Here is a 20,701-nt window from a genome sequence, read left to right on the forward strand (position 1 = left end):
AGGGCATGTTACACAGATGGAAACAAGTATTTGCATTTAAAAAAAGTATGTTATTGGGCTATATGTTTTAATTAGGTAGTAAATTTACTTTCAGATTATGAGTCTGAGTTGTAATTGCATTTCTTTCTAAATGACCCAAGTGCATGAGCAGCTACATTTTATTGGAGATGATCTGACTGAGGTTAATGTGAACTCCCTGTTTCTAAGTTCAGCCTTTGTATACTTTCACCTCTGAAAAATCAGTACAAGTCACAACCATTTTCATTGCCCAGTTGTTTAAAGTTTTATTCAAAGAGTGAAGATTTGACAGTGCATGGAATAGACAACTGTTTATAGGCCACCTGCTGGGCCAGCACCAAAGGATTGAGGATGTATTTTTCCCACTGAAAGTTGTATTGAGTTTGTTAAGTTGCAGTGCTCCATCAGAGGATCAGACAACTCAGCATGGACTGACAGCAAGGTCAGCACTGAACAGCCATTTTCAGTTCCCTTTAATCCACTGAGCATCCATGCGATGGGGAAGCAACGCACCACGAGGCAAGACTAGAGGTTCAGTAGGTCTTTGACTTCAAAGAACAGATAATCTAGAAACCGTCACAAACAATCGAGCCGATGCTGCAGTCATTGAGGCTGAGATGTATGACAGGGTCAGGCTCCGTTATTCACAGAGAAATCCTGGCAAAGCTTAACTACAATTCATGATTAGAATTATTGCCCATATTTTGTTTAAACCTCAAAAAGCCCCTTTGAGGTAGGTGTTACACCCTCTGTAATCTTCATATCCTGGACCTAGGAAGTCAAAATATTTGACCCAACTATGCCAAAATCTGGTACAGTCCATTCCTAGTAGTTGGGTTTGGTTTTTAGAAACTGGCTTTCCTGGTTATTCTGAGCTTTGTTTTATTCCCCTTCCTGTTGAGGTTGCGTGTGCATTTTAGAGTTATTTACATAGAAACACTTTAAAGTGAAGATGATCAGCATCCTAGGAAAAATGAAACCACTTTCAAAGTAGACCATGGAAATCACAAAGTCTGATATTCCACAAGGTGGCGTGCAGTCTTATGGACACTAGAAATAATCATGTATAGGTCATCAGTAACATTAATAATATTTCCCTGTGGGTGCTTTCTGACAACACTGGCTTGTTTCATCTTATCATCACAATGAAACAGTATGAAATGTTAATGTAAGAATTCGTTTTAGCTATATATGTAAATCATATTACAAGCAAGTTATTTGGTTGGTTGGCTTTTTAGTTCATTCCTTCAGTCAGGTGTTTCAAAAGAAATGTTTTTCAAATATCCTCTTTATGCTATCCCAAGGATCAGTTTAGAAAGAAAAATATTTGGTAAACCATTCTTGGTGTGCTGAACCTTGCTTCTGTTGGACTTCTTTGGGTTGGGCTGTATCATCATCTTGTGTCCTAAAAACAAACAAGTTTTCTTAGATGGTTTTGAAAATTATTCAGTAAACAACTTAATATGCCATCATCTTTTCAGGGAAAGATAACTACTGCTTTACTCTTAAAAAGATACTAGAATGTGATGGGTCGATATTGGTAGCTAGAAACAAGTTGTGAAGGATGAAGATGAGGAGAGAGCATCTAATTCCGTTGTGGAAACAATGCTGTCCATTATTTCACTTAAAATGAATGAGGCATATTTTGCAACATTTACTATTTAAAAGAAGAAGAAAAAAAAATATATGTATAGGCTGAGCTGGGTCTTGGTTGCTGCATGGGGGCCTTCTTTAGTTGTGGCAAGCAAGGGCCACTCTAGTTGCAGCGTGCGGGCTTATTGCAGTGGCTTCTCTTGTGGTGCAAAGCCTTAGTTGCCCCATGGCATGTGGAATCTTCCCAGACCAGGAACTGAACCCATGTCTCCTGCACTGGCAGGTGGACTCAACCTCTGGGAGCTCCCAGAGAAGTCCGCAACATTTACTGTTTATTTCAGGCACAAATTAAACAAACCCCTTTCAAAAAACAATAAAAGAAGAAATGGTTAATGAATACAAAATTACACTTCTGGCCTCTTCAAAAGTTACCTAATGTGCTCTGGCCTTTCAGTGAGGCTGTGAAATTAGTCTAATAAACTGAAAAAGAGAGATGATAAGTAAGTACAGTGTATACCTATCTGAAAAGTCTCTATCTGTACTTGGGAAGCTTCTTATAAAACAATGGGAACGCAGCTTTAAAAAGGTGTGTGATAATGAGATGAACAGTGGCCAGGGTCAGGCCAGCTCTGGCTCTGGCAGTTAATAGACCATATGCTTGGGATTCTAGGCCTCAGTGTCCTCAGCTTCGAAACAAAGGGCTGGACTTGCTCAATGACTGGCAGGGGGTCCTTCCAGCTCCACATTCATTTTTGTCCAAAGAGCCTTGGGCAGGCAGGGCCTTTGGAAAAGGAACATTTCAGAAGAGGCCTCTTCTGAAAAGCAAACTCAAAGTCCATAATTAAAGATTTAGCTCTGAACAGAAATTGGGGAAGAAGGAAAATCAATAACAGGGGAAATCACACATTTCTGGAAGAGAAGCATGCTGCAGGGGTTTGTGGAAAACAAAGCAGTATCAGAGAGCACCATATGTGATCAACCAAACCCACAGATTAAGATTAAAATTACAAGATTATATAATGAATCTTGAGACATAACCTTTTAATAATAGTGGGAAATTGCTGAATAGTTCTACACCAGGTTTTGTGCTGAGCATGTCCTATGGATTAACTCCTTTAGTTTCACATGAGTCTGAAGAGGTAGGTGGTATATTATCTTCATTTTAGAGGTGAGGAAACAGAGATGTCAAGTGAGCTGCCCAAAGCCACACAAGCTAAGAAACGAGGAGGACCAGAACTTGAATCCAGACTCAAGGCCAGATGATGACAGCCCATCGTTTGTGTGAACCACTCTGAAGTGATCCGCTAAGTGATTCAGTGTTCCCTGTCTACTCATCCATGGAAAAGGAAAAAAAAAAAGAGACTTTCTGGGATTTGTTATCAGGGAATAGTATCTCTGCTAAAGAACGACCTATTTCCCTTCTCATAGATAATCTTTCTTTTTGGCTGAGTTGCAGTTTGTCCAAGACAAGGCTTGTTTTGTTATTCTTTGTATCGGCCCAAATGCTGGGTATTTAACAGGTGCCAGAAAGGAATTCTAATTTCCCTCCTGTCAACAGAAAAATGGAATCATAGCTTTGGCCCTCTGCGTGCATGCTGAGTCACTTCAGCAGTGTCTGACTCTTTGCAACCCCATGTATCATAGTCCGCCAGCCTCCTCTGTCCATGGGATTCTCCAGGCAAGAATGCTGGAGTGGGTTGCCATGCCCTTCTCCAGGAGATCTTCCCCAACCCAGGGATCAACCCTGCCTCTCTTACGTCTCCTGCATTGGCAGGAAGGTTCTTTGCCTTCCTGAGAAGCCCAGCTCTGGCCCCCTACCTTGTGGCAGTTTGCACATCTAGAGATGGCGTGGGTTTGTAGGGCCGGCTACAGCTGGGACCTGGGTCCAAGCTGGGTGACTTAGTTATTGGAGGGGCATTGATCCTGGAGCTCAGGTCACCACTCAGAAAGTTCTTAGCATAGGAAGCGAGGTTTGGCACACTGACCACTCGACTGGGCACCTCCTCCATCTTCTTTTTCTGTTGGTATTAAAAGAAAGGCCTGTTAGTGCCACCTAACAGAAGCATTATTGTAAAAGTAGATAAGCCTGCCATGCCAGAATTACGTGAGCAAGAGACAGTACTTTTATTTATATACTGCATGCTCTTTTTTAAAGCGTTTAGTTGTGCTTTAAAAAAGGCTCACAATCTCTATCCAAAACTTCTGGCAGCAAATGTATGTTTTAATGTAAAGTTTTTAGATTTTAAAAGGCACCCTCAGCAGAAGCTGGTCCACACTGTCCTCAAATACATTAATATTTCTGGAGTGAAACTTACATTTTGTCACATGAAGAGGGATATATAAAAATTATAAATGAGCTCACATGAAGTCAACTGGAGGTAATGAATTACCAAAAAATAGAAACTAGTGCTTTAGGATTTTGTGATAGCAGATGAGAAATCTGGATGTGACTATTTTCACTGTAATACATTGCAAAAATATAAAAGGAAAAAAAAGGTGAAGTGAAGGATTCTTGCCTTTCTCCTTTCTATCACCAAGATATAGCCACTATTAGTAGTGACACATATATAAAAAACTTGGAAAATTTAAAAAACTCATAAAAAATATACGTAATCTGCCTTGTCAGATATAAACAGTTTGCTAGTAATTTGTACTATCTCCTGGGGGTCTTATTTTCAAAGAATATTTCTCTAAATGAATGCGAGACTGTTGATAAATAAGCTACCATTATCTTTCGGAAAAATGAAGCCAGCAGAATTATGTAATGCATTAAAACCAGTAGGACCAATTTACCTTCATGGAAGGGGTCAAATACCCTGGGTGAGGATTGAAAGAGAAGGATCGATTCCGATGGGACATTGCGCTGGGGAACGCTGCATAGTGAAATCTTCTCTCCTCCTGGAAAAACAATACAACTGAGTCTAAATGAGCCTAATTACTCAGCACACTGAGTTTGATTTGAAGGAAGATGGCTGTGAGGGCAGATTACAGAGAGGAAGAAAGACCAGGGGAAAGAGGGGAAGTCAGTGGGAATCAAATAACAGTCCACTGAGGCTTTGAGGAAGCACCTTTATTTCTGGGACCTTGGTGTCCCCAGCCCCTCTTGTAAAGGAAAGGGCAAGCTTATTTGGAATGCCTTAGGGAAATCAGAGATCCAGGTACTGAGAAAAGCGTCTGAGAAAAGTCTACTGCAGAAAGTTACTAGCTAAGGCAAAATAAAAAAACACCCAGGTACAATCGCTATATGGGTCTTCTTGGTGGCTCAGTGGTAAAGGATCTGCCTACCAATGCCAAAGATGTGGATTCAATCCCTGAATCAGGAAGATCTCAGAAGGAAATGCAAGCAACTCCATTATTCTTGCCTGGGAAATTCCATGGACAGAGGAGCCTGGTGGGCTACAGTCCATGGGGTTAGACAGTCTAAAAGAGTTGGACATGACTTTGACTAAACAATTCACAATCGCTATATGGTCAATCTTTATCAGTGTCATTTTCCACTGTTTTTCTTTCCAGATGTCTTGTTTTTAAAATAAGTTCCAGTTGTCAAATTTCATCTGTAAAAACATTGATAAGTATTTCTAAGAGATAAGGACTTGTTACAAAACATAACCATGATACTTTTGTCACACTTAACAAACAATTCCTTATTGTGTGTTAGTCGCTTAGTCAAGTCTCACTCTTTGCGACCCATGGACTGTAGCCTGCCAGGCTCTATTGTCCCTGGAATTCTCCAGGCAAGAATACTGGAATGGGCTGCCATTTCCTTCTCCAATTCCTTATTAGTATCATCTGATTTTCCGTCAGTGGTTAAGTTTTCCTCATCATCCTGACAAGAAGCAGTGTGCCTGGGGAGCAGGAGGGTGCGAGGATGGGTGTGAGTTACAAGTGTGTGTGTGTGTTGTGGGAGGATGTGTAGCCACTATAAGACCATTGATTTTACTCTGAGAAGGACAGGGAGCCATAGGTAGTACTGATCAGAGCTGTGCTGTGATGTGTCTTACATTTTAATAAGGTTACCCTGGTTGCTGTGAGGTCAGCAGAGTAGGGTGAGGCTGGAGTGAGTGGGGAGACCAAAGGACTCTCCACCATTTTTAAGAGGCAGTGGGGCCTGGACCAAGGTGGCGAAGGGAGAGACACAGGGAAATGGCTGGACTTCACATGTGGCTAACTAGTTGACCCATATGGACCATGCCGATAGAGGCAAGTATATCAGCCAAAGTCCCCAGAGCTGAATGTGAACCACTGGGAGCTGGCCTACAGAGAACTTCCAACCAAAACGTGGAGCACAGGAAGGCTGGACAAATCCCAAAGCAATGGTCAGAGTGAGGAGACACGGATGTGAGGTCCAAGTCATTCTAGATTTTCCCAAATTCTATAGGTTAGCAAAACACAAACCAATACCAACATCAGGCAGATGGTGTAGGACTTGGGAGCAGGGTAATTATTTTTTGCCTTCTACTTTCCTGTGTTTTTTCTAGTGAGCATGTATTATTTTATATAATGGAAACAATAACCAAGGACCTTTTGTAAGGTGGTTTTCAGGTTATCAGGAATACAGTGTTAGGCCCCCAGGGAAGTGCCAGGCTAAAGCGAACGCCCCTGAAGCCTCACCGTCAGCTGCTTGATGATCTCCTCCCTCTCCTTCAAGCGGGTCTGCAGACGGCCTATGAGCTGAATGTCCTCCGGCCTGGATGCCCCCTTCCCTGGCTTCTCTCCGGAATCTTTCAGTCTGTTTCAAGCAGGCATGCAGTTAGCCCCCGCGCCACAGTGACTCAGGAGGGAGATGTGGACATGATGCGGATGCTGCCGTGTGCTTGGCCTGGCTGGCCACTCTGTTCACCAAAGGGGAAACTGAGGCCCAGGGTCAGCCACTGAGTTGCTTGCAGAGCTCCAGGTAGATGGAGCCCAGGACCCCAACTCCCAATCTGACATGTGTACAGCCCAGGAATCAAAGATCTGTGTACATAGATGCCACATTCACCAGGGCTTCAAGAACCAGGGAAGTTTGGGGAAAGTGGCTTTGGCTGGCAAATGTCCCCACTGCTACCAAGGACAGCAGGTTGTGCTAATTACAGATGTGGTTCCATCGCCATCTCCTGGTGGCCAGAGAGCACGGCCTGAGCTGGTTCTGCAAAATAGGGGGGTAGCAGGTACCCACAGCCCTTTCAGTGTGAAGCTGGAGAGAAATAACCTCCGGATGGTGGTAGAGGGAGGAGGGCTGCAGGTGATAAGAGGCCAGGGCTTTGGAGTGAGAGGACCCGGGCTCTTAACCCAGCTTTGCTTTTTTCTAGCTATGTAATGGGTATTTTGCCCATAAACCTCAGTTCCTTCTTTAAAATGGGCATGAAACTGAGTGGTTGTGAAGATTCAAGGAGATAATGTATGCCTGGCACATGGTAAGAACCCATTAGATGGTAGGTGGTAAAACCTACTCCAGATTTTAGATGATTTGCTTCATATTGGAGACAGCTGGGGACAGTTTTTAAAAGCACAAGTTAAGGGTAAGACATGTAAAGTTGACATGTAAAGGTGGCATGTAAAGTTACTTAGTGCTGCTTGACCTGGTCACCTTGTCACTAACCCTGATCCCCCAGTCTCTTCTCTTCTCAGCACTCAGAAATGACCCTGTTAAAAGGTGAATATGCACTCCACACAAATACACCCAAACCTGTTCTCACTCAGTGGAGCATCTTCTCTATCCCTCCCAGCTATTCTGCCAACCTTAGTTCCTACCATCACTCTCTCATTCATTCCACTTAAGCCTTCTGGCTGTTTGGTTTTGGGAGGCAGGCCCCAGGGCCTTTGCACTTGTTCTTCTGTCTGATTGGAAAGCTCTTTATTCAAATGTCGCTCTCATTTCCACGCCTCCTAATGCTTAAATGTCACCTCCTTACCCACCCTTGGCACTCCAGATACTGATCCCGTTTTCCTTATAGCATTTTCACTATCTGTTATGAAGTTTAATATTTGTTTGCTTACTCTTTGTCAGAATCTCCATCTAGAATCTGTGAGTGCTATGAGAGCACAGTTTTTTGTTTTATTCCCACTGTAACCCCAGAACCTAAAACAGTGCAAGGCACACAGAAGGCCCCTAACAAATATTTGTTGAATGAATAAATGAATGCTTGCAAGAAGGGCTCTTGGTTTCTTAATCTGTCCATGGGAATAAGCTTCTATCTTTAATAACTGCTGTGAGAGCAAAAGAGACACAGATCTAAAGACTTTGGACTCTGTGGGAGAAAGCAAGGGTACGATGATTTGAGAAAATAGCATTGAAACATGTATATTACCAGGTGTGAAATAGATCACTAGCCCAGGTTTGATGCATGAGACAGGGTGCTCAGGCTGGTGCACTGGGATGATCCTGAGGGATGGGACTGGGAAGGGGTGTTCAGGATGGGGAATACATGTTCACCCATGGCTGATTCATGTCAGTGTATGGCAAAACCCACTATAATATAGTAAAATAGCCTCCAATTAAAATAAAATAATTTTTTAAAAAAAGAACTGCTGTGAGGATTAAATGAAATGATGCATATTAGAGGGGGAGATGCTCATAAAAAGAGCAGCCTTGACCCTTCTGATTTCTTCCAAGTGTGAGGGTTAAACCGTGCTCATTCCTCACAGATTAATAGTGCCCTGCATGAGACAGGAATGTTGTCTCTCATAAAAGGATGGGTGACCAACCTTCCCAGTTTGCCTGGAACTGAGGCGCTTGTGGAACTCAGGACTTCTAGTTTTAAAACTAAGAGAGTCCCAGGGACAGTGGGATGAGTTGGTCCCCCCAACAAAATGGTACGTCTACAAGTCCTTCCCATCCTGGGGCCAAAGCCTCACTTACTCGGTTTCCAGGGCAGCCAGCCGGGCCTGGAGCCGGGCTTGAGCACTGCTGAAATCAGCCACCATGGCCTGCATCTCCTTCCGGTGTTCCTGGCGCAGCATCTCCACCTCCCGGGCCCGCTGGGCTTGCTGATCCTCCTGCAGCAGCCTGGAGGGGTGGGGGTAGGGGGGTGGGAGAAGAAGCACAGCTGGGCTTGCCCAGGCGTCTAGCAACTGAACTTCTAGGGGACTGGAGTTTCTCCCCACTCTGCCAGGTGGCCTGCAGAATCTGAGGTCAGGACATGGTGGGAAGGAGACCTGGGTTCTCTGAGTTGTGGGGACCAGGATAAACCCATCTTGTGGGACACCTTTTCAGCACCTTCCACCCCAGCATTCCATGAGGGACCTGAGCACAAAGGGGAAAGGTGGGAGGATAGCTCAAGAAAGGAGTCCCAGAAAATACTCCTTTCACTTGGAGCAGGTGAGGAGGCCTGGAGGCTGAGATTCTTCATCAGAATTGATGACTGTTGGGACTCTGAGAGCTGAGAGACCTGCAGTCCAGTCTGGAAAGGCAGGGTGTGAGAGGGGCTAAGAGAACAGTATTTAGGCTACCAGTGTCCATCCCTGACCTCCCCCATCACTTCCTAGTTGTGTGACCTTGGGCAAGCTAGGCTTGGCTCAGTTTCTCCATGTGACTGACAATAGGGGCTACCTTATAGGGTTATTGCAAGGATGAACCATGTTAATCCATGTCTAGGACAGTCCATGGCACAAAGTATATGTTCGACCATCAACTATTAATATCACTTTTCTTAACCCTGGGGTGGGGCACTAAGGGATCCACAGACCAGCCTAAGGGGCCTGATACCCTCCAAAAGTACATGCATATTTTTATGTGAGGATACCCTTCTCCAGGAGAGGGTCTGTTGCTTTCCTCATCTGGAGGAAGCTGTACCTGGAAATGATTAGGAACCCCTACTCTGGTCCAGTGTCCTTATTCCAGTGTTACATGATGAGTCTCTAACTGAATTTAAAGTGCTCCACCTTGGCCAGGTGGGTTCATGGCTATTCCTCAGATGAGCTCAGGCCTACTTTCACTTGATCTGTATGCTGGAAACTGGGACATTCAAACACTGGGATGAAATGGATAAGTGCCTTCAAAGATACAAATTACCAAAGCTTGCTCAGGAAGAAACAGATAACCTGAAAAGTCCTATATCCATTAACAAAATTAAAGTTGTAGTTATAAACTTTCCATCGAGGTGAAAAAAGTCTGTGAATTCAGGATGGAAAAAGGGCTATGCAACCTAGATAAGAAGATCATAGTTATCACTACAATTTACCAAGTACCAGGGTCAGTCCATGGTAAGCATCTTCCTATATGTTTCACTGCATCTACAGTAGCCCCAAGAGAGGTAGTGTTTCCTACAGTTTACAGGTAGGAGAGGTTAGCAGACTTGCCCAAGGTCACACAGCTATTAACAGGAGCACACAGCTATTAACAGGAGCACACAGCTATTAACAGGAGCACACAGAACTGTTTTTTAAGCTATGCCACTGCACTGTCTCCCTAAGGCTGGTTTTAAGGATACTTCTGGTATTATTAAGTTTGATTCCATACATTTCCTGATCTGTAGGGAAATAGGGTAAACCCAGCATCGACCCCTCCCTCTACTTCAGGGCTTACTCTCTGCAGTTTGAGATCTAGAATTCCTAGACCACTGATACCTTACATGGGTCAGAGTAACACCAGTGAAGTCCTGGAGTACTAGGGAGTCTTTTCTTTGGGAAGATGCCGAAGGTGTAACCTAATCCTAAACCCCAGAGGCTCACTAAGGGGCAGAGTTGGGAGAGAGGGAGGGAAGGAAGTTGGGAGCCTCAGACCGACCTGTGCTGGTCGCGGAGCTGCAGCGCCTCCTGCTGATGCTGTTCCACCTCGGCCTGCAGCCGCCTCACTGCCTCCTTGAGCTGTGAGTTCTCCTCCAGGAGGCAGCATCCCTCACTGGGCTGCAGCTCCACTGCACTCTTGCCTTTGGGAGAGCCCGCCTGGCCCAGGCCACCCTCCTCCTGGGGAGAAAGCAGCCAGAAGAACCATTTGCAGGAGGCTCAATGGCACACAAGGGCCACAGATGTACTGTGGCAAAGACCCAGCTTGGAGCTCAAATTCCAGACTTGATTCAGGAGCTCATGTCTAGTCTCTTGAAGGTTTCAGCTTTGAGAGTTGGCCAAATTCGGCTCTCCAAAAGTTGAATGATGCTGGTGAGCCAAGAATGTGGCTTAAAACAAGCCCAACACTCCACCTCTGTGGAGTCTATGTGTGTGTTGGGGGAGGGCGGGGGAGGATGTCTCCTGTCTCTTGTTGTAAGGACACTAATTCACTAGTTATCCCCCAAGGTTTCATTTCCAAATTCCATCATATTGGTGATTAGGGCTTCAACATGTAAATCTGGGGCAACACCACAGAGGGCAGAGGAAGGGGAGAGTGAATATTTGCTGAACAATAATGATCTATCACACCTCCTCCCAAGATTCTGGAAGAGTGAATCTGGATAGATCTCAGCCCTGTGTCTTCTGAGAAAGCTTCCCAGGTCATTCTGAGGCCACCGCAGTTATAATCTACTGCCCCACACTTGCCCTTGCCCGTCTCTTTACCTAGGGTGCCCTCCACACCCAATCATTCCTGCCTTCTCATCTCCTTGGGGGAGAGGCAATGATCTTTCTTTTCTCTGACAGCCAGATCCCATCTGTGTAGAGGTTACACAGAAGTGCACTGATTTGCTGAAGTGCTGTTTTTCTCTATCAGACCACCAGGTGGAGAAAAGGAAGGAGCCATCTCCACCTCAGTCTTCCCAGTTCTATACCACCTAGCACAGTATCTGGGATTCAGTAGGTGCCAAATGAATGCCTGCTGTGAAATGATGCTTGAAATGCTAAGGTTCAGACAGAAATATAAAGATTTATGTCCAACCTTAAATGGGGGCACAGTTAATCCCCCAGTTGGTGAATGTAGCAGTTTTCAAGGCCATACAAACGTGCCTGAAGGTTTGTGCACCTGTTCCTTCCACATGAGGACCGAACAGCATTGCAGAGGGGGCTTGTGTGACCCAGGCCCCGTACTTCTTGCTTCCAGCCCTGGGGCGCACATGATGTGGGACACTCTTGGGCACCCCCTGGCACTCACATCTGCGTGACCCAGAAGAGCTTGGTTAAGGTTCTGTGGGGCCACCCTTGACTGGAGGGAGAGAGAAGCTGATGGGTATGTCCATCCCTCTCTGTGCTTGGCTGGGAAAGATTTGAGAAATATTTCATGGGGCTCTCAGAAGATTCCAGTGGATGGAACACCACTTACCTGCAGTGGTATCCACCAGCGCATCCTTATATTCTGGCCCCCGCCACCGCCGCCCCTTCATTCCCGCTGCCTGGAGTTGTTCCTTCTTATGAATGAATACATTTCTTCTCTGTGTGGGAGATCACCCAGGGTCTGCTGTTTCTCCCAGAGTGTTCAGGGCTTCCCTCCAGTGAGATGTAGGTGAGGCCGGCACATTGATGACCAGGTACTGTCTCATCCACCCAGCCTGAGTCTCTATCCATAGCCCTCAGGTGAGCCTGTCACTCACTGCAGTGGGCCTATCACTGAACCCTCAAGCCACCAGCTGTCACCATCCCATACTTCCCCTGTCCCCTACCATAGGTCCAGGTGGCTCCCACCAATCTAGAACATATAATGGATCATGTTCTGTTTTTCCTCTGCTACACTTTACCAACTGTGATATATCAGTTGTTATATCACCAACTCACTGTGATATATCAGTTGTTAATAATTCTCATTCAACACAGAAATTGTGTTCAGGTTCTCAGTACCAGCAAAATCTGGAATGAATGATCCCCACGTTCCTCCGATCTTCAGCAGGGCTGGGACACCAGCTAGTTATGGCCATTTGCGTACTCTGGTGGAGACTCTAGTGTGTGCAGAACTGTGTGCCAAGTGCTGGGGTTGGGGTGGACTGAGATGGACAGACATGGCTTGTTCTAAAAGGACTTGTAGTCTGGTCGAGGAAACAAGGATATCCATGTAGTGATGGGTCCCTAACAGGACAGGCAGTAGATGCGGGTGCGAGCTGAGCTGCAGTAACAGGAAGTGCTCCGGGCACTCAGAAGGTGGAGAGAAGTCATGGGTGTGGATGGGAGACCCCCAGCCTGGAAGGATCAGTTGGGCACTGAAAAGGGAGGAAGGGTCCCAGGCAGGGGCAGGGCATGTGCAAAGGCACTGAGGCAGGAGGCAGAGGCCATGTTTAGAGCAGAGAGGGAAATGCAGCCAGTGGCTGAAGGCTTTTCAACATCAGACTGGGCACTGGGAGCTTATTCTGATAGCAGCAAGGAGCCACTGAAGGCTTTTCACAGAGGTGCCTTAGATGGATACCTGAGGCCCAATGTGGTGGGCTGGGGAGAGATGTCTGGATTGTTAGGGGGTCCCTATGCTACCCAGCAAGATAGGAATTATGGATGGGCAAGGAGGAAAATGATGGGCCAAGTCTGACCAGAAAGTTCAGAGCTTTGGTGACAGAAAGGCACCCCCCACTCATGGCAACAGGGGACATCTAGGCAGGAATCTATTTGGGGAGGTGTTCTGAGAAATTCTGTGCAGGTCCATGGAGTGACCCAGATGAGCTGTCTCTAGCGCCTGTCTGTCACCAACACCCTGAGATGCTATTTCATCTGAATTTAAAATAACAGGCTGTACTTAAAACTTGTTTTTGCTTTCCAGAGGTGGGAGCCTGCAAGCTCATGACATATCCCCCAGGCCTGTGGAAGGAGAAGGGGTGAAAGAGCATTTGGAACCTCTCCCTGATGCTGCTCCAAGAAGGGTGTGGGCAGGGCAGGGGTGCTGACCTCTGAAGTCCCAGCATGGTCCTCGCTGTCCCCTGGACACTGGGTGATGGCCTGCCATCTGCCCATGCTGTCCAGGGCCCTCAGCTCAGTCTGCAGCACCTCCAAGTCCTTCTGGTGCTCAGAGCAGGCAGCCCGCTGCTCTGCCAGCTCCTGCCTCAGGGACTCTGCAAAAGGAAGAGCAGTGGAAGGTCAGGAGCATGCTGAGGCCAAAGTCTGGGGTGGGTTAGGGTGGGGAGCAGCTGTAGGTGTTGGTTCACATTCCCCAAACTTACCTATTTCAATAGAACAGCAACAATAATACCATTTATAGAGTAGTAAATGTGTTAAGCCCTTAAAAAGTGTTTTCAGTGAAACCCTACAACCATCCTATCCAGTATTATCCCTCCCACTTTATGCTGAAGGAACAGAGCCTCAGAAAGGCTGAGCAGCTCAGAGCTATACTGCTAATAAGTCATAGTGTCAGGATTCAACACCTCCCATGGTTCGTCTTCCCTCAGAATCACCTGCTTAATCATTGCTGGTTGGTTAGGATTAGGGGTGGGACAGCCTGAATCCAGAGCTGAACCCTGAGGCAACACTTGGCCTCAGCACCAAGACAGAAAATTAAGAACAGGGAATTAGCACATGACCCAGTGGCCTCTTCTTGAAGTACAGGTCTCAAATTGAAATGTTGACATATATTTATGCTAATTCTCAAGGAGACAAACAATCACAGGTTCTCCTTCTCATGGATGTAAGTTCCTAGCTGGATTGTGAACAGCAGGGAGGGGGTGGCATATCATCCCAACAGAGTCATTATGAAAACCAGAATCATCCAGGGGAAATGTACATGCCCTCCTTAACTCAGGGACCAGTACAACCAGGAAGTACAATTTCTCCTCTGAGGATTGTGGGTGATTTCTGATAGTGTGACACTTCCCAGCATGATCAAAAGGCAAATAAAATAATCATTTCAAAAAGAACATTTTCTGATGGAGTAGACAGTATTCAGTGAGTTATTAATTTTTAAAGAGAATATAATTTTCAAGTGCTAGTAAATTTAATACTTTATTTTCCATTATGGACTTTTTGAGACTTTATATTTTACTTATTTCAAATTACTTTTGAAACATTGTTCCAATAATCCCAGAGGCCATAAGATACATAGTACAGGATTTAGTATAGAGGAAGTGCTCAACATATATTTGTAAAATAAATAAAAGATGTTTAGAGCAAAAATTAATGATGTTATGAAAGTGTCCCAGTTGTAAAAGATTTCCCACAAGTTTACTATGCTTCCCTGAAAGGACAGTAAACACATATAAAAGTTTAATTATTCTGATGCTATTATGTTGAAAACTTTATTTCATCATCTTCCTTCTCCTCTCAGATTTTAATAGAGTGATTTCTATAGCTTAAATACAACCCAATTTTTGAAATCCTTTATCACAAAAATATGTGTAATAAAACTCTTTAGCAAAGCATGAACTACCTGCCCCTCTTTTCTTATATTTTCTCACCATCCATTCATTTACCCATCTACACCCCCATCCATCCGCCTGCCCATCCACCTATTCAACCAGCACGTCTAGGTACCCACCCCAGTGTGTCAGGTGGTCTGGCGGACACTCACCCTTCCTGCTCCTCACACAGTGACCTGTGCTGCATGTCAGGTGTGTCTCACACAGATGATGGAAGGGGAGTAACTTGGACCAGGAAGTCCTAGTATCATCCTGTGGTGGTCTGTGCTCCCACCCATCCAATGCCACCCACAAAGCCCACGATTTGTTATCATCATTACACAGTACACAAAGCCCCTTCTTCCTGGGACTTGTGCTGAGCATGCCAGTCTGTCCCCAGGGTCTTTCTGGAATCTTTCATCCAGGTAAAGATCAGGCTGCTGTGGGGTCAGAGAGGCCAGGGACAGGGCAGCAAAGATGGTTGCTGTGGGGTGTTGGACTCATCAGGGTTGTCCAGCCTGACCTCAGTCTGGGGAATCTGGTTCCTGAGAAATGTGGTACAACCTGGGTATTATCTTGTATAATGTATCTTCTTAAGATGCCGAAACTTTGGCATTTCCCATGTGGCCACCTCCATTCCAGGGTAGCTGCTAACTGGGAAATCTGTGGGACTCTTTCTCTCCTTCATCTGGAAACATGAATGTGGGCTGATGTGCTGACATGCAGTGAGCAGGTCACATTGTCTAATGAAATCAAGCAGCAAGTAGATCTTATTCACTTATGGAGGTAAAGAAAATACTCTTCCAAAAATTCTCTTAAGGAGAGCACTGTCTAGGTTTGAAGAAAATTTTTAAAAGGTCTATATGGTTTTTAATGCTAGACATGAAATAAGGAGAACATTTGTCTTGCTCTTAATAGTGAGAAAGAAGATGAGAGTAAAGGAGAAAATGAGGGAGAGAGATCATCTACCCAAACAGACAGAGCCCCTTAGAGTCAGCCATGCAAAGGTGGAATATTCAGCAGTAATGACAGTGAACATTTACACAGCATTTACCAGGTGCTATTCTAAGCACTTCCCATGTATATACTCATGTAATTGTAACAACAGCCCAATGAAGGGGATACTATTGTTATTCCCATTTTATAGATGAGCAACTGAGTCACAGAGCAGTTAAGCAACTCGCCTGAGGTCACACAGCTAGTGCACATTGAACGGAGTCAGGCTTCAAGCCCAGGCAATTTGACTTTGGAGATCTTTACTGCCTCTGGAAACTTCCAGAATGCTTTGTGTGACAAGTTTTTGCTGTGAAAACTGAAGAGGAAGTGAGCTTCCTGCTGAGAATGTGAAGGCAGGGAAAGAAGCAGAGGCAAACCCAGAATCCTGGGGGCTTAAGTCCCCAGCTTTACAGAAATCTTTAGAAATGAGAGTTTGAGGCCATCTCATGAAATTCTCACGAAGGCTGAGATCTGGCTAATGCTCAGTAATGATGACGAAGATGATGATAATATCATCTGCACTAACTGGGCTCATTTATATGCTAAGCATTTTATATCTCATCAAATCCGTACAGAACTTCTATGATGGAGAGACAAGCACAACTTAACTTCCTAGAAAATGAAAACGAGGCTGTGTGTGACCTGATGCACATCTCGCAGCTGGTTGGTGGCAGAGCCAGGAGGGTCACCCTGGTCCTTACCACCCCCCACCCTGCTGCCCCAACCCTGATGGGTGCACAGCTGATGCATACCCAACAGCAGTGCCTGCTGAGCCTGCATCCTCTCCAACTCCCTTTGGAGCTCTTGCCGGGCCTTTTCCTCCAAGGCCTGCAGCTCCAGCCGGTGCGCCTGGTGCTGGATCTGGAGGCTGTGGCTGGATTCCTTCTTCAAGCGTTCTTCTGTGGCCTGTGGGCACAAGTGGGAGGAAGAAGGCATGAAAGTGGGCACAGAGGGGGAGACCTGTCCCCTTTGCCTAATTCTTCCTCATTGTCGGGGGCTTCCCTGAGCACTTGCACTCCCTGATGGAGGGCTTATCAGGCTACAGTAACTGTTCCCCTACTCATCTGGACCTGGCCACAGCAGCCATTTTGTGCTGTGTAACCTGACTGGTTCACAGCTGACTGGACCAGAGTGGATAACTGTTCAAAACTGGAACAACCATTGGGAATTTGGTGTTAGGAGGTGGGGGAAAGAGACAGACACTAACTAGGAAAAGCAAGAAAGCAGGTTCTTCTCTAGGGCCTTTAGAAAGGACACAGCCCTGTCAACACCTTGGTTTTAGGACTTCTGACTTCCAGCACTGTCAGATAACAAATCTATGTTGTGCTCAGCCACCAAGTTTGTGGTAAGTTTGCTACAGCAGCAACAAGAAACTAATAGTTTCTATTACTTTCGCAACAAAGAGTTCCAATTAACACATCCCACTTTTCAGGTGAGGAAACTGAGGCTGAGAGAGATGAATTAGCTTTCCCAAGGTCACACAGAAAAGATACAGGATTAAGAGGAAACAAGCTCAGAAAAGTAAAGTGCCCTAACCGAAAACCAGTAATGGTGGATGCAGGATTGTAACCCATGGGTGATGGTATCCAGGGCCCAAGCCCTTCCCACTCCCTCAAGCAACCTCCAGGAACAATGAGAAATGGGACTGCATCAAATGCATGAGGCTCCCATTAGGAAAAAGCAGATGAGGCAGCTACTAGAAGGCAGCAGCATCTTTGCTTTGCTGCTCCCCAGCAAACGGGGAGAAACAGTCTTATTCCTATCATGGGAAATTCAGTCATCCCCTGGTGAGTTTCTCTAGACAGGAAAGTCTTGTACTTTTCAAACTCTCTGATACTTTCTCCTTCTTGCACTTGCTGCAAGGCTCAGAGCACTCCAACTGGTGACATTTTAATCCCAAGGAAATGTGAATGGAGAGATTGAAGCAAAGATCTTGCAAAAGATGGAGCCAATCTCTTTTTAGGTCAGCCTTGCCTGCCTTCTGGCTCAGAAGTCCTTGGCAGTGAGGATCATGCAAGGTTTAGTGGCCAGATTTTATATCAAGCCAGACATTCATCCCTGGCAAACTGCCCCAGCTTTTTGTTTGCCCTGGGGCTTCTCTGGTGGTTCAGACAGTAAAGAATCTGCCTGCAATGCAGGGGACCCAGGTTCAATCCCTGTGTCAGGAAGATCCTCTGGAGAAGGGAATGGCTACCCATTCCAGTATTCTTGCCTGGAGAAGCCCACAGACAGAGGAGCCTGGTGGGCTACACTCTATGGGGTTGCTGTTAGTCATGTGTTGCTTTAAGCACTTCTGGTGAATTCTCTTTAGATGTTCTCAGTGGTTCTGTACGGTACATGTTACTAGCCTCACTTTATAATAGGGAACATGAGGCACAAGGAAGCCTAAGCTCCCTTTCCTTGTAGGTAGCAGACCCAGGATTTGAACCCAGGCATCTCACTCTCAATCACTGTCATGTATTAGGAATGATCATATGTCTACCATCTCCAGTGAGAATTTCAAACACTTTGGTCTCATTCTGGAACCACCCCAAGTAGACTGGAGCCAGTAATGAAGACCCCATGAATCTGGTTCCATGGCTGCTAGGGACTGGGGCTTAGAACTGTGGGTTATCCCAATGGACAGAGCACACTCCCCTCTCTCCCACCACAGGCCTCTATGCTTCCTCTGCCTCCTGCAAGGGATTGAGGCCTTTGGCCTGGAGGAGTAAAGCTCAAGCCAACACAAAGGCCAGCATGACCCAGCATGACCCAGCAGTGAATAACATGGGGAACTTGGCAGCCTTAGCTCTTGCAGACTGAAAGCAAAGCTGGAGAAAGATTTAAGAGAATAAAAGAAGAAAAGGAATTCACAAATTCTGAACACCTACTAAGTATCAAGCAGTCCATATGCATTATCTCATTTCTTTTCTCTCTCATTTTTCTAAAAGCTTTTTAATTTTTATTTGGGCAATGCATGAACACAGTATAAAGAGCCAAATACCGCTTTTTAAAAATGAAAACTAGCACCTCCCAGCCCTCTTTCTTCTTCTGTGTGCATCCTGTCTACTGGAGGTAGCCATTGGAACTCTTAGTTCTTTCTTCTGATATTTACCACCAATAACAAGACAGTATCTCCATCCTGCTTTAACCTGATTATTTTAGAAATTATGAATTGTCTTTCTATTATGGCAGATGAAGATTTTGGTCTCGTACATTCTTTCTCTTCCATTCCTCAAATATTGTTATATTTCTTTTCTAAATACAGCGAACTATATTCAATATTTCCTTCTTGTAAGTAAATGCCATTTACTACTGAGCTAAGTAAATTATAATTATTAAAATCTACCTTGGATTTCCCTGGTGGTCCAGTAGTTGGGAATCCACCTGCCAGTGCAGGGGGTGTGGGCTCAATCCCTGGTCCAGGATGATTCCACATGCCTTAGGGCAACTAATCACGTGTACCCCAACTACTGAAGCCTGTGTGCTCTAGAGCCTGTGCTTGGCAACAAGAGAAGCCACCGCAGTGAGGAATCTGTGCACCAGAACTAGAGAATAGCCCCCACTGCAACTAGAGAAGGCCCACGTGCACCAAACAAGACCCAGCACAGCCAAAAATAAAGAAATAAAAAGTCTACCTTATCCAAAGTTTTATTTTTCCTTGCATTAATAACTACTGTATTTTATTATTATTTTTTGGATTTTTGGCCAAGTCTTCCTACAGCCTCTAAAAGCTTTGTAAAATACGTTCTCTACAATTTTCCACATGGCCAAATCGATCAGAGAAGCCATCAAGCCTATTTTTCCATGGAGGCATCTCTTCTGGAGCCCTCCATCCTCGTGCTCCAGTTTAGACTCCAGTCTAGGCTCTGTTAGTGGCACAGCTAGGCTCCTGAAACCTTTCTCCTGTGCTGGATTCCCTGTATGCTAGATCTCTTTTATTCCCTCTTTTTTGGTGTGTTCCTTTGTTTTGGTGGGATATTCCTCAAGGAACTTCCTGAGGAAAAGTGTATGGAAGATGCAAAAAGAACTCTGAAGGGTGTTCTGAGGCTGACTGAGACCATCCAAGAAAGGGAAAGCTTTGGATGGGGAGCTTGGGATCCAGACCTTGGTGGAGAAGGTTGGTGGTAGTTCACTGATGGAGATGGCTGGATTGCCCAGGCCAGAGTCAAGCAGGAGCAACCCTCCACCTGAGGCCAGAGTCAAGCAGGAGCAACCCTCCACCTGTGCAGGTGAACCAAGGTGGGCAGGTGCCCAGAGGGAATGGGGGCACCAGGGCAGGTGTGAAGGCTGCCGGAGCAGACAGTGTTTGCTTTGTGAGGGTTGCAAGAAACAAACCTCTGGGGTACAGGTGACAGCAGGCAATGGATAGGAACTCAGAGAGAGGCAGGGTCACCAAGTGTGATGATGGAGTCTGTAGTGTCCACATCACAAGGTCACAGGAAGGTGGTCACTGGGTCTGGACCAGAGCTGTGCGATTACTGTCAGGCCACTGGGGCAGTATATCATCTGTGTCCTCACACACCCAGGACACTGTTCAGGTGTGCAGTGGAAGCCAGAAACAGCAAACAGGCACCTTCCAAAACCAGGGAGGGAAGCCTCCTTCCTCCTGCAAGGTGCCTCCAGCGCCCTCTACTGACAAAGCTTAGCACTGTAAGGGAGGTAAAGAGAAATGCTTAAAGAATACAGATCATTATCACAAGTAGGTACTGAAGGGTAAATTGCAAACTGAGAGGCATAAACTGATAACAAAAGGTAATTTTCCTAATATTTCATATGTCTGATATTTTTTTATTCAGTTCTCACCCTTATTAATGGTTTTAATTGAATTTCTCAGAATTGCTTCATTATCTTCTAGCTTCCCTATTGCTGCTGAGATGTTTGATGACATTTGAATTCAAGTACTTTGAGTCTGGTATCAATTTTTCCCTTTGGGAGCTCTTAGTATTTCTTTTGCAGGATATTGC

General features: G+C 45.5%; 1 protein-coding gene across 2 annotated transcripts in view; it reads right to left on the bottom strand.

Annotated features, from left to right (window-relative positions):
• Window positions 1-258: 258 nt before the first annotated feature.
• The window catches only part of FAM184B (family with sequence similarity 184 member B), a 120,258-nt gene continuing 99,815 nt past the window's right edge, over window positions 259-20,701 (bottom strand). For both annotated transcript variants that reach the window (XM_069593765.1, XM_069593764.1), the window contains 8 exons: window positions 16,508-16,661; window positions 13,321-13,484; window positions 10,319-10,497; window positions 8,453-8,599; window positions 6,223-6,340; window positions 4,405-4,509; window positions 3,430-3,629; window positions 259-1,423 (listed from right to left, as the gene is read on the bottom strand). In XM_069593765.1, coding sequence (XP_069449866.1) covers window positions 1,330-1,423; window positions 3,430-3,629; window positions 4,405-4,509; window positions 6,223-6,340; window positions 8,453-8,599; window positions 10,319-10,497; window positions 13,321-13,484; window positions 16,508-16,661 — 1,161 coding nt within the window. In that variant the 3' untranslated portion in view covers window positions 259-1,329. The remainder of the gene's footprint in view (window positions 1,424-3,429; window positions 3,630-4,404; window positions 4,510-6,222; window positions 6,341-8,452; window positions 8,600-10,318; window positions 10,498-13,320; window positions 13,485-16,507; window positions 16,662-20,701) is intronic.

This window comes from Ovis canadensis, chromosome 6 (genome assembly GCF_042477335.2).
Source record: "Ovis canadensis isolate MfBH-ARS-UI-01 breed Bighorn chromosome 6, ARS-UI_OviCan_v2, whole genome shotgun sequence".
NCBI classification, from domain to species: Eukaryota; Metazoa; Chordata; class Mammalia; order Artiodactyla; family Bovidae; genus Ovis; species Ovis canadensis.